Source organism: Passer domesticus, chromosome 5 (assembly GCF_036417665.1).
Source record: "Passer domesticus isolate bPasDom1 chromosome 5, bPasDom1.hap1, whole genome shotgun sequence".
Taxonomy (NCBI): Eukaryota; Metazoa; Chordata; class Aves; order Passeriformes; family Passeridae; genus Passer; species Passer domesticus.
Window position 1 is genome coordinate 37,595,378 of NC_087478.1, and position 17,763 is coordinate 37,613,140.

The 17,763-nt window shown below is 42.8% G+C and overlaps 1 protein-coding gene across 6 annotated transcripts in view; it reads right to left on the reverse strand.

The window, feature by feature from the left end:
• Nucleotides 1-16,717, reverse strand: part of PPP1R12A (protein phosphatase 1 regulatory subunit 12A) — a 113,048-nt gene extending 96,331 nt beyond the window's left edge. For 3 of the 6 annotated variants that reach the window (XM_064419603.1, XM_064419601.1, XM_064419602.1), the window contains exon 1: nt 16,354-16,716. In XM_064419603.1, the coding sequence (XP_064275673.1) occupies nt 16,354-16,590 (237 nt within the window). In that variant the 5' untranslated portion in view covers nt 16,591-16,716. Of the gene's footprint in view, nt 1-11,249; nt 11,271-16,353 lie in introns of those variants that run through there. The other 3 variants (XM_064419600.1, XM_064419604.1, XM_064419605.1) reach the window with 3 other exon arrangements.
• Between the last annotated feature and the right edge of the window lie 1,046 nt (nt 16,718-17,763).

Sequence of the window (17,763 nt, forward strand, 5' to 3'; positions counted from 1 at the left end):
TTCTACATTCAATAGGCTTTAGAGTTAAGCAATTCCACACCAACCTCTACAACTGCAGGTGATCAGCATTACTGCTGCATGAAAATGTACATATTTGTCAACCTATCCTGGTTTCCTGCAATTCAGTCAGTAAAAGCTGATTCAGTGCAAATAAACACTAACTCCCTAAAACAGCAGCCATGGAAGCAAAGGTTGGGGAATAGCAAGAGTTTGTTGTTTTAGGAGAGGAAGTTAGAGAAAGTAAGTATTACAAAGAAAAGACTTATGTGAAAAAAGAAACAAAAAACTTTGGATAGTAAGCAGTGCCTTCATACAAATACTTCCTGACTTCTTGGAAAAAAAATCATGGATTGAAAGCAAGTGGCAAATGCAAGGCTCAACTGTCATTTGGTTTTTAGAACAGACAACCAAAGTTATGAGTTTGCTTCAGTATTTGTCTCCTGGAATTCACAGCTGCTTGGCTCCAATTTCCATCTGCAAAATGGATAATTTCCATTTTAGGAGACCAGCTTGCAGGAGGTCAGAGCAATCTGGCTATACTTGATTACACATCATAGTTGGTTACAAACTGAAGGAGCTGCCTGTGCCAGTACATGCACAAAATAAAATCTAAGTTGATCAAAGCAAGTTTACCAGGACTTCATCAACTGAGGCAAAAGTTGCCCTGAACTTTACTCCTGAGATTCAACTGCTACTGGAGAATTTAATGTCTACTTCTAGCAGTTTTAGCTCAAATGCTGGATGAAGTTACAAACTAAATAATCCCATATCACAGTGATGGAGAGCCAGGATTTTGGCTTCATGCATTCAAAATTTCTCTATCTCCTAATTTGTGGCATGTACAACTCCTACATTTACCGATTAACAAATGCAGAACATCCATTCTTCTCCTTCCCCACAGTCCTTTGCAGGAAATCGGGGGAAAAAAGGATCAGTGATTTATGGTGCTTAGTGGAACTACAACTTGCTACAACTACTGGCAAAATACAGGGGAGAATTATGGCAATACAGAAAATTCAGAATTAATTCAGAAGTCTGACACTTACATTGAAATCACAGGTCAAACCCAACACTAACACTATAGCAGAGACTTGACAGTTAAAGCTTGTCAATTTAAACATTCTTCTAAAAGAAAAAAAATTACTGACATTGGCTTCAACTCCCAAGCTCAAAAAGAATGCTACAAAGGTTTATTGCATCAAGGATTCAGAGATTTAAAGCCAGAATTTTAGCTTGTTCTTTTATGGCTGAAGAACACTGTCAATCAGCTAAGCACCTGTTCTACCCATACAGTAAACTCTAAAAACAGTATGAAGAGATGCTGATATTGCAGATTAATTACATCACTACTATATCTCCGAAGGTTCTGCCTATTCAACCCTGAACACAGGACATCACAAGAGCCAATAGAAACTATATGACATGAAGATACCTCTCAATAGCTGCAAAGAAAAGCCACTCAGTGTTAAGAATTATTAACCATAAAATGTAAGTTACACTTGAAGTGGGAGGGAGAAAAGTATATTAACTTAGACAATAGCCATCACAGCAGCCTGTTCTAAAAACAGGTTAGCACTCCTTGGGGTAGAAATGAAAAGTTGTTTAAGTGAAATAGATCAGAAAGTCGGAGATCTTTAAATACTTCTAAAGCTAAGTAGACAAAACTGTTACAAGTTTGCTCTAATCTATAACCTTCTGATACTTGCCTATAAAAGATACTTATTCCTGTTGAATGCAACTTTTATTGACCACAGCTGCTTGTAAGTACAGCATCTTCAGTAAGGTTTCCAGTAAGCTTTCCTCAATACTGCAAGTCCTACAGGCTTTACCATAACCAGATCAATCAGACCTTTTGCACTATTTTGATGAGAGGGAGCACTTCCCCTTGATTCTTGCTTTTCTGGACATTACCTGTGACAAAGTCAAAAGTCCCATATTAAAAAGCCTCAGTACACATTCAAATCCAAGACAGCAAAGCAGCCACACCACTGACAATTGCAGAAACTCACCCCTGGCTGGCTAAAGGGAGGATTCTCTTATTATGACAGACCAGTCCATTCAGCCAGTACATTACAGCCCTGCTGTATTTTTCAGTTTAGACACTGTGCCCAGTGTAATTTTCAAATTAAAGGCTACTCTCACTCCCTCCAGCCCCCTTGCAGAGAATGGGGCAGACACATTACCTTTCCCTAGTTATTCTAGGTGACCCATCACTCTGCTACTCATCAGCCTTTGGCACAGTCTCCCACAGCACACTCCTGGAAAAGCTGGCAGCCCACGGCTTGGACAAGTGAACCCTTTAGTGGGTTAAGAACTGGCTGGGCCCAGTGAGTGGTGGTGAATGGTGCTGCATCCAGCTGGTGGATGGTCCCTGGTGACATCCCCCATGATCAGCTTTGGGCACGGTCGTGTTTAATGTCTCTACTGATGACCAGGATGAGGGGATTGAGTCTACCATTAGGAAATTCCCAGACAACACAAAGCTGGGTGTGTGTGCTGAGCTGCTGGAGGGTGGGAGGCTCTGCAGAAGGCCCCAGACAGGCTGGATCCATGGAATGAATCCAGTGATATGAGGTTCAGCAAGACCGAGTACTGTGGCTGTACTTTGGCCACAACAATCCCATGCAGCACTACGGGCTGGGGACAGGGTGGCTGGACATCAGCCAGGCAGAAAGGGACCTGGGGGTACTGATTAACAGCAGCTGAGCAGGAGCCAGCAGTGTGCCCAGGTGGCCAGTGGCATCCTGGCCTGTATCAGGAATATTGTGGCCAGCAGGACCAGGGCAGTGATTGTTCCCTGGTACTCAGCACTGCTGAGGCTGCACCTTGAGTGCCACGTCCAGTGCTGGACTCCTCAGTTTAGGAAGGATGTTGAGATGCTGGAGCATGTCCAGAGAAGGGCAACAAGGCTGGTGAAGGGTGTGGAACAACAGCCCAGTGAGGAGCAGCTGAGGAAGCTGGGGATGTTCAGCCTGCAGAAAAGGCTCAGGGAGACCCAATCACTCTCTACATCCCCCTGAAAGGAGGCTGTAACCACGTGGGGGTCAGTCTCTTCTCCCAGGCAACCAGGACAAGAGCACACAGGCTGCGCCAAGGGAGGTTGGACCTGAAGGTTAGGAAGAAATTCCTCAAGGAAAGGATCACTGGGCATTGGAATGGGCTGCCCAGGGAGGTGGTGGAGTCACCATCTCAGGAGGTGTTTAAGGAAAGACTGGATGTGGCACTTAGTGCCATGGTCTAGCTGACAAGGTAGTTTAAGGTCATAGGTTGGACTGGACCTCAAAGGTCTTTGCCAACCTAGTTGATTCTGTGATCATATATTAGAAAGAACTTCCCTTTGCTTCTCATTCTCTGCTGAACTGGCAACAGTATTGCTGCTGCATGCATGTAGTGTTTTGGGCAAGGACAGAATCATATTTCTCCTCTAAGAAATTGACAACTTTCTGCAATATTGATTACAGTGGTTAATGAGTTCTTTCCCAACATTTGTTATCACAGAGTCAGGTTCCACCAACTGATCAATTCAAGCCACACACTGTCTAGAACTTTAAGTCCTATATGCAGAAAGCAAGAAGATTGCAGAACCCCCCCCCCCACCACACTGTGCCTAAACTGGATGTACTATCTGCATCTTAACCTAAGATTTTAAGAAAGATTCTTATATGCAACTTCTAAAGCCAGAGCATTACTAAAACTGGACTTCACCCTGACACACCTACAGGTTGGGCAGAGAGATGACTGAGAGCAGCTCTGTGGAAAAGGAATTGGGGTGATGTTTGATGAAAACCTCAGCCTGAGTTGTCTGCACGAGATCACAGCCCAGAAGGCAAACCATACCCTGGGCTGTGTCAAAAGGAGTGTGCTCAGCAGGTCAAGGGAGGAGATTCTCCCCCTCTCCTCTGCTTTTGTGAGACCCCAGCTGGAGTGGTACGTACAGTTCTGATGCTCTCAAGGTAAGGGCATGAAACTGTTGGAGCAAGCCCAGAGGAGAACCACAAAGCTGGTAAAAGGACTGGAGCATGTGCCTGGCAGACCAGGTTGAGAGAACCAGGGCTGTTAAGCCCAGAGAAGAAAAGGCTGCATGGGGACCTTATGGCAATCTTGCAGAACCTGAAGGGGGCCTACTGGAAAATTACTTTTTGCCAGGAACGGACGTGATAGAAACAGGAGTACTGGGTACAAATAGAAAGATGGCAAATTTAGACTAGATGTTAAAAGAAATTTTTTACTGTATGGTAAAAATATAGGAGACACTGGAACAGGCTGCCCAGGGAGGTTGTGGGTGACCCAGCCCTGACAGTGTTCAAAGGCAGTTTTAGTAAGGCTTTGACCAACCTGATCTAGGAGGAGGTGTCACTGCCCATAGCAGGGATTTGGTTGGGATTAGATGATCTTTAAGGTCCCTTCCAAGCCTTAATAAGCCTATGATTATATGAAAAATAATTGGGATTAAGGAGATAAATACCTTAACAGAGTCATAATATTCTCAGTGAATCAAGAGTCATCAGAAGTGCCAGGAGCATTTCACAATCTACACTCTAAGCCTGACAAAAGCCAAAGTATATGGAAATCTTTGGTTTACATATTTGGCTTTACAGGAACAATTCCTTGTATTCTGCAATTAAGCAAAGTTAAAACATTCCAGAGAGAAATTTATAGTGCACTCATGGGTTTGGGGTAGGGAGAGTCATCTTCGGTATCCTAACAAGGGGGAGGAAAAGCTGACATGTAAATATCATGTGTCTCAATGGTTGCTGATAGTACTAAAGGAACCAACCCTCATCAGACCTTTCTCAGAGAAAGAAATCAAAGCAGGGCACATGCTGGATTTCTATAAACACCAGCACCCTGTTAAGGTCTCTACAGATTAAAACTTGAATTTGGAGACTTCTTTCATAACTCTACAAGCACCAATAACCAACCAGTGCTGCTTATTTATTAAAAGCTACAAGGCAGATGGATTTGATTGCAAAAAATCCAGTTTCTGGAACATGAGTAGATCAAGAAGACAGAAGGACAGAAAAAAAGAGAAAGGGGGGCAATTTACCCGGATTAAAAAAATTCCTACCTCTATCACTGTTCTATCTTAGGACCAGAAGATTATTTTTTACCCTGTGTTTCCCAATGCCCACTTTCATCTAGGTCATAGAACTTCTTAAAAAGAGAAACGTATGCAACTGTATGGAGTAATATGGGTCTCATCAATCGTAGCTACCAAAAGATAAGTACAGAAGTGTACTGATAAAAAGTTAGTGATGTCACTCCTACTTAAGCGACACTCCTCAGCTTTACAGCCTGCTATGAACTCAGCTGCAGAACAGCTGAATCCAGATCTTCAACCATTTTTGTTTTAAAAAGTAAGGGTTCTGACTTAAACTTTAAAACCCAAGTAATACTTGCAGTTTATGCTGCAATGAAGCAGTCCAAATCAGTTGACTTAGGCTGTTAATTGTTTAAATTCTGCATAAGCACCCTTCAAGTAGTAATAGAATTCAAAGCATGTTATCAAATACATTATCAGCAGGGAAACACGACAAAGCAAAATAAGGAGAAAAAAGCACCAAGAAAATTCTCTTGTATTTAAGTAATTTAGCTTGGCAATATAAAATAAAATTAGATAATTACAGAGAAGAAATTAAAAGGACCCAAACTCCTAAAAGAAATGAAAGAACAAAGTCTTTCAAATGCTGTCATAAGAGTTTGTCTTGAAAAGACAGTACTTGTTAAAATATGTGCAGGTAAGAAGCTATTGAGACACAAAGCCCTGGGAGGATCTCCCAAAAGGGGGAAATTACACATCAGCTCTTAAAGCAAACACACTTCAGTGATATCTCTATAGCTGATGAGAAATGATGTCACTGAAGAAGATATGGTTCTGATGCCAAGGTTTCTTGACAGGAAGTTACTTTTAAGTGCTATTTGGTCATTTATTTGAATCTCCATAGTTTGCCTGCCTTCAACTTTTAGCGATGCATTTATTTATATATTGTGTTTTGGAAACAAAAAAAAAAAATCCAACACACACACAAGAAATCATAACAAAAAACCTAAAAACAAACATAAAAGGAAAAGTATTTTTAATAGGACTACTACCATGCAAGCTTTTCTATGCCAGAGCTTTCTTGGTTTTATGTTTTAATCCAGCATATGCACCTGACATGGCAGGTGTCTTATTCTAAAAAAGGATGCCAAACCATAATTGCAGCAATAGCTTTTGCAACCCACCATCTTAATAATCACAAATTTTGTTTTGGTAGGCTTTCCTAGCTTTTGCAAAGTCTTTGTAAGTTAAATTGCAGCTGTTACCTTCTCTTGGGAACTGCTCCATACACATTCAGAAAAACTCGTTTCCATGTTCCTTGTACCATAGAACCTACTAATGATTAGGCTCCAGAAAGTTATGACACTTTGTTCACAAGTACAACTATTCTCACAAAATGAAGCTTCTTGCAGAAAAAATTTCGAATAGTGCTCATCTCCAGCAATCATACCTTAACAGCTACTTGAGCCTGCAAACGCTATTTGCTATAATTACAACTGACATGCTACAGAGTATAGCAACCTCCTCAATTGCTGAGAAAACAACTGAGAAAGCACTCTCCCACCTCCAATTCCAACATGGGTAAGTGGTAAAACACTTTACAAAACATATAATGTATCTTCTGTCATTTGCACCAAGTTGTTCCCTGTTTTCCTTAAAACTGGTAGTTTTTAAGTCACCACTGCTGTATTTACCTAGAGCAATAAATAAGACTTGTTTCTACAGTAACTTCATGTGCTTTCTTAGGAGTCATGTTTGATAGATCCAGCCAAAGCTCACCTTCAATATTTAGTAAGTCTGTTAGAAGTGTTAAGCACAAGTGACACTAGACCTGTTAAGTTACTCCTCTGCAGAGATGCAGGAAAGCTGTTTCTCTTCCTAAGTGTACAAACACCTGATAAGCACTGTGACACACAAGCATTAGCATCCACTATCACTATTAAACACATACAAACACAGCTACAGAGAGCCAAGTGCCAAGCATTTGGCTAGGCTGTCTTGCAAGGAAGCAGACAATGAGTGACCAAAAAGCCACGTCCAGAGAGGTTCATAAACAAAAACGCACTGACAGTCCCAGTGCTAGCACAACTCACCCCCTCTGCTCTGTTATACTCAGAAACCAAGAAACTGACATTACACAAAAATTCTTCTTTCAGAGGTAAGCACTAAACTTTTATTTTCTACTGAGGAGATGAAGTGCAGGCTCGTCATAAAAAAATAGGACCTAAAATACTTCAATTTGCTACAGTAGCTGAATAAAATAAAAGTGATGAAAAATTGTGAAGTCTGCAAGCTTTCTAAAGACATTGTTTTATATGATTGGATAGAAATGAGATTATTACTGATCAGGAGTCCACACTCGGCCTGCAGACACAACATTGGCACCCCAATTTTCAGTCTTCATTTTGGAAAAAAAGCTAAGGTTTCATTTCACCCAAATTTGCAGCAGATTAAACCACATGTTTAAAAACATTTCCAAATAACAGATTAGCAGAACAACTTAAAGAGCACTAATTTTTTTAGTGCTTTTATATTTTTGACAATATAAATAAAAATTTTAAAAGAACTTAATGCTGCAACAACAATAAGCAGAGTTACTTATATTTTCTAGAACACAGGACTAGTAGTCATAATTCACACTGATTGAGGAAATAATACAAGAAGTTTCAGATTGTTTCATCTCTGGGATGGGGAGATACACTTTTAGAAAACTGATTTATTTTGATAAAGTTATTCACTTAATTAAGCTTATTTATTCAAGTATAACTGCATCTATTTGCAAACACTGCAAGCAACAACACTTCCATTAAAACTCGGGACAACATACTCTGCAGCCTTAAAATAACAACTTTTCCACTTCAGTAAGAAAAGCACAGGTTTTCAGTCAAGAGCACTAAAGGAAATTTCAGGATATTTGTAAGCTGAGAGTTTCAAAGCCCTAAGTCTGAGATGGTGTTCCAGTTTCAAAAGGGGCCCACAAGGATGCCAGCTTTGACAGAGGAATGCAGCTCCTCAGTGAAAGCTTCATCTAAGTTAACTGCTTCAGAAGGCAGCACTGGCCACACACATGCAGTGTACATCCTTGTCAGAGGTGTTCACCTTGGTTACCAGATGAAGATATTGTTATTGTCTTAGACAAGTACTTGTTTCAAGTGTGAAATTTTAAGAAGAACTAATAAGGTAAGTTCATACTGTAAGATTGGAGATTTCTTAGAATTATTAACAAACAGCTTTCATGTTAACATTCACCTCAGTCCTTCTGTGAAAGAGAAAAAAAAAAAAAAGAGAAAACCCTAGGAAATTGAAAAAACAAGAGATACATCTATCTAGATAGATATTTTTATCAGATCCACAACATAAAGCTAACAATTGCAAGTAATTCCTTGATGTACAAGAAACCTCAAATACTCAAGAAGTGTATCTATATAGATGACTCTGGTACTCTTCTAGCCTCACAGTCAGGGCAGTAAAACAAACTCCAAAACTAAATAATCATCCCAGAACTAAATTAACAATAATAATAATAATCACGCCAGAACCCCACATCATTATTGTCTAATAATCAACACTAGCTGGCTAACTGATCACATCAAAGCAAGCTGTCATGGTTCCAATTGAAGACGCTGAACTACAACCATAACAGAGGAAAATAAAGCATATTTCAGACTGAACTAAAAATAATTTAAAAAAATAATCAGTAAGAGACTTGGTCCTTTTGAATGTTTTAGGGCTACAACCATTTCTAAGAATACTTTACAGATAATTTAGTATGAGAATCAATGGTTATGTGCTAGTTATAGACCAAATTTAAGCATTCAGAAACCACAGTATTATAGGAACTATTTATTTGCCATCTTTAAGATAAACCTGCTTCTGTGTGTAGGTCCAAAATCAGGCTACATTTGATTCTCAGGGGCTTCACCCTCTTCTCAGAGCCAACTCCACACTTCACTCTGTTTAACAGACCTTTAGAAGCCATTAACCTAACAAATATATTATTGGGGTAAGTGCTAACATCACTCAGGCATAAATGGGAGAGAGTCTTGTTCAAAGACTCCATCATATTGCTCTAATTTTGGTTTTGCCAATGAGCCAGCCAAGATTCAGAGTTTCCAGGATCAGCGCAGTGGCTGATTCAGTGTGCTCAATAACTCAAACACAAGAGCTGGGTACCAGGTCTTGTCAAAACAATGCATTAAAAAAGAATAATTCAACAATACTTCCCCCCCCACCAAGTACCATGATCATCTTTTGCCTTCTTGTATTCTATGTTACAGACTTAAAATTACTAGAAAGGAAACAGCTGAGGAATGCCACTACCCTTATGCCACGCTTTCCACTGACTGTCATTTCAGGAATGCATATAGGAAAGTAAAGGAGCTTGGAATGTCTCCACCCATCCAGCAGCATCAGAAGCTGACCAGCTTAGGGACGGCTCCACTGCTTTACAGCTGCATTCCAGTTTGCATTTTACAGCTGTCAAGATCAATGAAGAAAAATATACTGTTTGGCACTGACAAAACATTTGTTAGGCAAATGCCCTCATATGCTGCATGTCTTACTTGGTATGATCTAGATTTATACTACAATACAGCAGTAATAAGATTTAATTTACAGTTTCTTGGCTGCAAGAATCCTAGAAAGGTATTGCACTCATGCTACAATTGTTCAAAACTACCTCCACATTGCTTTCAGAGCACATTAGTTCATCTAAGTCTAATCCATCTGGAGGCACCCTTGGATAAAATTTCAATATTTGCTAGAACAGATCACATTCCTCAATTCTACATGATGTGAGTCCAGCCTCAGGAAACACAATTACACAGAGAGACTACCAGTCTGCTGGGCTCTCAGTTTTTGAGAGGATTGCACTAAGTGTCTTACTAGCCTAAGTAATAACTTTGAGAAAGGGAGCAACTGAGAGCATGAGCAAAGGGATAAACAAGTAAAGAACTGCACAAGAGCCTGTCAAACCATCTGTTCCAACTACAACATAGCATATATTGTTAAGCCTGGAATAGAGAGTGGTAAATCTACTGGAGATTCATTCTGACTGCTTCCATCTCCTAGCCTCAGATTTAGCTAACAAGTAATAATATTCCATGTTTTTTGACCAAATTCAATAATTTGGTACAACAGCATTCTTGCTACTACAATGTCAAAATCATAAAGGCCTTAAATCAAGTGTGTTTATATCTATTTTATTCATACATAAAAAAGCACATCTCATCTACTCTTACAAGGTGCTTTTTGATGGCTTATCATGAGAAAGTGTTCTAGTAATACCAAAAATATACTAGAACACATAGAAAACCACAGACCAAGCTATACTGTAAAAGCAGCATTAATGCTCCAGTGCAATTCATATCTAGAGACCAAAAGAAATTGTCCCTGAACATTAGCTTCAGTAAATACTAAATCCCTACCAGCTGAATTTATTCTTACACTGGAATGCAGAACTCTTCCTCCATGACTAGCAAGTTTAAGAAACCTGCCAGTTACACTAACATGAAAATTGGCTTTAAATACTTTAAGTCATTTCTATATGCTAGAATTTACTTGGATTATTCTGTTTGTGCACAAGCAATATCCATAGTAATGAAAATACATAGAAATCCCAGGTTCAGACTTGACAAAAATAATAAACCTAAAAAGGTGAAGAGATTGTTACTAGTTTCTTTCATAAAACACCAAGGAGAACACAATTTTTTGAATACAGTATTTAAATTTCCACTATTATACTCACAGTATGTTATGGAAAATCACACCTTTTTTCCCCTCTTCTTGCCTCCCTTTCAAAGGGTAAAAAAAATTTTTAAAATCTTAGATGACATCAGTAGGAAGTTAACAAGTACTTACTGTACCATCTGAACCTAGCTACTGTAACCACAGAGAGAAAGATCTGTGGCCCACACAAGAATCAATTACAAAAGGGAATTTAAACAAATATGCCTCTATAGTCAGATCACTGAGTGAAGTCAACAAGAAATTTATTTCTGGACTAATTTTCTCTGTTTATCTTGTATCATAGATAAATAGAAAAAAAAAAGCCATAATAGAAGAATAATAAAACAAGCTGAACAAATTACTCCAAAATTCTCATTGGCAGAACATCCACAATGAGAGCATTAGGAGGTTTGGTGATTAGTAGGTTGGTTCCTCTCCAAACAGTGAAACTTTGACATCAGTTTTGTAACTGAGTACAAACCTTTCGGTACAAAATGAAGTCCACCTACTCGACAGTTTTGAAGAGTTAACAAGTTTACCATATGCACCAGTACTTTCATTCTCTGAAAGAGTAATGGTAGAAATCATAGCCAGGAGGTCACTAGGATAGCGTTGAGCTGTTTCCATACCTTCCTTACCCTTGGTTGTTGGGTGCTGCTGCTATGATGCAAACATTCTAGATATTTAAGACTCTAGCAACCTGGTCTTTGCTCTTAACACCTTGATGTGCTGCAGCCACTGCTCAAATACATGACCTGTATCATACCATTCATCAGAAGAAATAGAGAGCACTATGGCTGTACTGTCTGTATCAAATTCTAAGGCAAAGGGATCCAGTGCTGGTAGATTTTATGTTCCTTTTACATCACTGGTTGCAGTTTTGAAAGGGTGTCATAACATGGACACAGCTGTGCCAAAGGTACCCATACTCGTTACCATATCAGGTACTAAGAATATGCCACCAGAAGCCCTGACAGAACTTTCCACATAAACAGTTGCAAAAACTCCTGCAAAGGAAGGTACTTCTAATAAATATTATCTCAAAAAATCCAAAGGAAATAACAGCAAGAACTGTCCTTACTCAGAAAGAGTAAGCAAACATTCTGTGAAACACAATCTTAATTAGCATTCAGGGATAAACACAGCAGAGTCCTACAACAGCGGCAGCAAATGAAAGTAACACTGCCAACTGCTCTATCTGCGAACTAGTAGGTAACTACAATGTTGGTAAAACAGTCTCACCTTCATATTCAACTGAGCACCTCAAGAGGTGCAGAAAAGCACTATTTGATACAGAAGATAGCCTTCAAGGAATTTTGCTTAATTAAACTGTAGTTGTCAGACAAAAAAGCTGACATGAATTCTTCAGCAAGGAGCAGGGGCCTTCACCAACAACATCCCCTGTGGGTGTGCAATGATCCCCATGCACAAACAGCCAAGAGAATTTCCCTCATTGTACCTCAAAAGCAGTACCCTTCCCAGAACAGGTAAGATCAGCACAGCAGGACACGTTCTTTCCGTGCTGTGTGGTGGAATCGGGCTACAGCACTCACCATCCTCACCCAGAGAGAAGTAGGACAAAAACAAGGTTACTATCTCCTAGGTCCGAGCAGCCTCAGAGAAAAAGGGCAGTCAAAAAGCAGGCTGCATAAATTGTGATACCTAACCACAGCCTAATCTCAGCCAGTGCTGAGGTGTGTGCAGGTACTCCACACTGCATATCCGACATTCCCAGAGGAGCAATGTGTACAGGAAATGCTGCCTTCCAGGAAACTGGCCACATCGTGGTCCCTCCCCACTGCATGCAGTCTTTCCGTGGTGCTGTCCAGAAAGGGTGGGCTCCACTTTCCTGTACAGAGCTTCACATAACTTCGAGACAAACTAATTTCAGCTATTTAAACAGTAAATTCCAGTCAGAGCTAGTGAACTAAATTCTCTTTCATAAAAGCCAAGGAAAGCAGAAGAGAGTCCAAACTCTGAGGAATGATAGGCTTTAAGCTTTTGGGATGAAAGAACCGATTCCCACTCTGAAGAAATACGTCTGCCTAAGAAGAGATCAGGTTTTATTGAAAATTTGATATAGCCTCTTCTTAAAATAATTTTGGAATATGCCACTTCTAACTCCCCACTCTGGAGACACTAATAATCTGCAAGGTCACAGCTCACCTTTGAGCTTCTTTCCTGTCTCAAGTTCCCCTTATATTCCATTGTTAAGGCAGATTAGAAAAGCTGTACTTAAGTTAGAGCTCATCCTGCATAACAGCTGTATCAAAGTGCAACATTCAAACTTCCACCTCCACTGGAATAACGGCACTGACATCTGATTGTAAATTTAAGTTCTCATTTTAAAGTTTTCTGGTCTTACAGATACAGACACACAATATGTATATAATGCAGATCCTGCAGCACAATACACAGTATCCTGCTGCAATATGCTACATTGCATATGTATCTCATAGACAGGAAATCAGGACATAACAGTTTTGTCCTTTCTGCTGAAGGCCTAACCTGCGGACTTGGGCAGAACAAATTCTTAAAGCGAGCTTTGAACTCAAAATTACTTAGAGGAATAATAGCCATCACCTAACGACAATTTTTCCTCTTCTGCAAGATACCAAAGAATTTAATTCATCTGTCCTCAGATATGATGCACTCAAGTCCACTCATTTATGCACATGCAGATAAAAAACAAAGTCTGCTCACTGGCACTGTCAAGAGCTGAAGTACCCATATATATCCTCCCCACTTTCCTCCTCTCAGCTACCAAGTCAAGTAATTGTTTTCTTTCCCGTATGCACGAAGAGAAACAATTCTACAAGCAGCTCTCTGATGGTCATAGCACTCTAGCCCACTCAGAGAAAAAGCTTAGCTAATGGCTTCAGCAACAAAGCCTGATGCTCCATTAAAGACCAGACCCAAAGTTCACCAGAATTTCAGGATTAATGGTACTTTTCCCTTAGCATTTCCAACTACCTAGGCTGTGAAAAATAAAACAAAGCTGAAATCTCTTCCTATAACTGCCATATGTAGCAGGAAAATCAAAGGCTAAATATTACATTAAATATTTAATTTTATTGCTATTTCAGACGTATGCATTTGCTCTCAAAAAATGGAAAAATAAATTGATGGAAGACAAAAACGACACAAACCAGAAAACGACAGTAATTTCACCTTTACTGAGATAAATTTATTTCTCTGAAGAGCAGTGTCTTCTACATGGGATCTGACAGACGACACAAAACAGAAAAAACCCCAGCCAACCAAAGAACCACAAAAAACCAGCACTCTATGGCAGTCTTAAACACAACAATATGGACTTGAACACAGCTACCATCAGCCAGTCAAAAGTGTCAGGAATAATGATAAATTCTAGAAGACCTTCCTTTGAGAACAGCTTTTTTTCACGCTGCAGGCAAATTTAATTTAATTAATTCGTGTTACAGACCACATCATGTGTGATTTGCACCTTTTACATGGCATATTAAAAGAAAGTAAGATTTTGTGTTAATCATGAAGTGAAACCATTCAGAGTCATCACAGGCATGGATTTGTTATAAGGTTTTTTTTATAGCAACAGGTAACCTCTGCTTACTGTACTGCCTCAAGAGGGTTATAACTTCACAACTGATCTTGGTTTCAGTACCATAAAATCAGAAAAGGTCTTCTGGTATCACTAAAAGAGGGGAGGGGAAAGGAGGAGCGTGAGCAAGAATTTTAGCAGTGATGTAAATCTTTACCTCTGTTCCCTCAGACTTTGCCCTTCCAAACTGAAAGCTGACGACAACGTACAAAAAAGAGGGGGTGAATATGCTCAGAATTACCCTGATGAAAGCTTTTTTGTCTAGAGTATCACAGACATTCTGTAAATGCCTTCTGGACAGCAGAAAGAAAGAACGCCATCTCTTATTCTAACAATAGAGTTAAACTAAACGTCATCCTTCCCTACCAATGGCTGGAGTACAGCAACGTGCAGAGCCAAGGATCTAACCAGTTAAGGTATGGCTTCTCAAGCAGAGCTCCCTGGAAGCACGAAGCGACCATAACTTGATTAGAGGAGGATAAATACAGAAAACCTTGCAATGAAGTGACAGGCTAGCCTGCAGTCAGGTAACCGTGCTGCAGTCACACGCTGACAGGCTCAACCACAACACACACTCATTCTTCCAGTTCAGTTCACAACTGAAAGTAAACCAACACCCTTTACAGGGGAGCAAGTGACAACTCAGACACTGCAAACAGAGCAAAGTCGTAGAATTTTATATCCCATGCTCAAGAGGAGATTCTATTCAGTCCTGCAAGGCAATTTATGTATTTCTAGAGCCTCATAGCCTTGAAAAACCTATACAGGATGGAGAAAACAAATACACTACCTCATTTTTTTAATGTAAGAAACCACCTCACCTAACCATTTTGGGAAGATTTCTACTTGATCAACCTACAGCAAATAACCATAAAAATATTTTTTTGAACTACTGAACAATTTCTAAACTTCAGAACAAGAAGCTAGCCTGTCAAAGATATTTTTTTTTTGCTTTCCAGATATTCAGTGAATCTAATACTGTGTGGAAGCTTTTGGCCTTCTAGAGAAAAAAAACTATTCAGGCAAACCCGCATTATCTCCGGATTGCCACAGCCTTTCCTTATTTGGCTAACGTTTTGAGATTCCAATCAGACTGCTATGAAGTTCAACATGCACAAAGCATCCATTTTGAGGAAACTTCACAGCCAGTTTCCCGTCCATTCCCCCCCCGGCCCAAGTGAAAGTTACCTCCCTCGGCACCAACACCCCTCCCACATACCCACACCAGAACAAAGCAGTATGGATTGGGTTTTTTACTACTTTTCAACGCACGAAAAAAAAATTTAAGACCCCTGCTCCTCTTGAAGTTAAGCTTTTACACTGCGGCGGGAGCCACCGGTAACGAAAACAAGCAGCCCCTTCCTGATGCGCGTTTCTATATAATGAACAAAACACTGGTTTCCCCTAGAAACCGGAGAGAAATAGATGATCCGTCTCTTAACGCGGCCGCCCGCACACACGAGCGGGCTTTAATCGGCTCAACTACTGCGGAACCGGGGAGACGAGGGAAGCAGGGAACTACTACCGGGATCCGGGCAAGGGGCAGCGGCAGAAGCGCCCCCCGAGGGCGGCCCGCTCCTTCTCACCTGCGGTCACCCTCCCACGCCGGGGGAACCTGCCTGCGGCCCCTCAGCCCACCCGGGGCAGGGCCCGCTCCCCCAGCCCTCCGAGGGAAGCGGTGCCAAAAGGGGAAAACGAAAGAGGGTCAGCGGCACCTCCTTCCCGCCGGAGGAGAGGCCCATCCGCCCCTTCCGACGCCCTGCCCGCGGGGAGGGGGCGCAGCCTCCCGCCGCGGCAGCCCCGCCGCCCGGGCTCGGCGCGCGGCCCCGGCCGGTCCCAGGCTGACCTGCCGCCGCCTCCCCGCCCCGACACCCCCCAGCGGAGGGAGCGCAGCCGCCTCCGGCCCCTTCCTCCTCCACCTCCTCCTCCGGGGGAAGAACGCGGCCGGCCTCGCCCCCCTCCGCCCCAGTCCGGCTAGGGGCCCCTCGATCGGCCCAGCACCGACCTGGTGGAGAGCGGTGAGCCCGTCCACATTGGCGTAGTTGATGTCGGCGCCCCGCTCCAGCAGTCGCAGCACCTCCTCGGTGTCTCCGCTGGAGCAGGCGGCCAAGAAGACGGCGCCGTCGTCGAACTTCACCTTGGTCTTCTTGCGCTTGACCACGGGCGGCTCCAGGTCGGTCTCGGAGCCGATCCAGCGCTTCAGCTGCTCGTTCCGCTTTTGCTTGGCGTCCGCCATCTTCATGCCCCGCTCGCGCCGGCCCCCTCAGCCACGGCCGCGCCGAGCGTACACTTTATACCGCCACTATCCCACAGCGCACCGCGGCCGCGCGCGCTCACCCGCCCAGGGAGGGCGCGGGGCGGGCGGGGAGCGGGGAGGCGGGGCGATGGCGGCCTCATTAGCATAATCCCGCGAGATTGCTGGGGGGCGGGCTGCGGGGCGGGGGACAGAGCGCGAGCGGGGCGGGGCCATGGGGGGGTGGGAGCTGTGAGGGGGCAGTGGGAGCTGTGAGGGGGGCAGTGGGAGGTGTGAGGGGGGCAGTGGGAGGTGTGAGGGGGCAGTGGGAGTTGTGAGGGGACAGTGGGAGCTGTGAGGGGGGCAGTGGGAGGTGTGAGGGGGGCAGTGGGAGGTGTGAGGGGGCAGTGGGAGTTGTGAGGGGACAGTGGGAGCTGTGAGGGGGGCAGTGGGAGGTGTGAGGGGGCAGTGGGAGTTGGGAATTGAGGGAGAGAGTCGGGAGCTGGGAGTTGTGAGGGGGCAGTGGGAGTTGTGAGGGGGCAGTGGGAGTTGGGAATTGAGGGAGAGAGTCGGGAGTTGTGAGGGGGCAGTGGGGCTGCAGCCCCGCCTCCGTCGGGCAGCTTCGCTGAAGGTGCTGCCCGTTCCCGCCTGCGGCTTCTGTCACCTGCGGCAACGTCGGTGTTTCCGCCTGCGCTGGCAAACGGGGCACATGCAGCCACTTGGCTGGAAAAGAGGAAGTAAATGGAGCAACTTGCTTGAGGGTCCTTTGTTTTGGGAGGTTAGACAGGACCACCTCAGAGCAGCTTGGTGTACGAAAGCATCAGCTCCCATCTGCCTCTTACAGTCCAGGGAAGCTGGAGAGGGACTCCTTGTCAGGAACTGTAGGGATAGAACCAGGAGTAATGGGTACAAATTAGACAGATATTTTTGTAAAAACATTCTTTATGGTGAGTGCGGTGAGGCAGTGGAACAGGCTGCCCAGGGAGGTTGTGGATGCCCCAGCCCTGGCAGTGATCAGAGCCAGTTTGGATAAGGCTTTGATCAACCTGGTCTAGAGGGACCTGCCGCTGCCCATGGCAGGGGTCTGGGATTAGATGATTTTTCAGATCTATTCCAACCCCATAACATTCCAAGTGCTATCATTCTACCTGGCAGCGGACAAAGCCCTGTGTTTATTGTTCA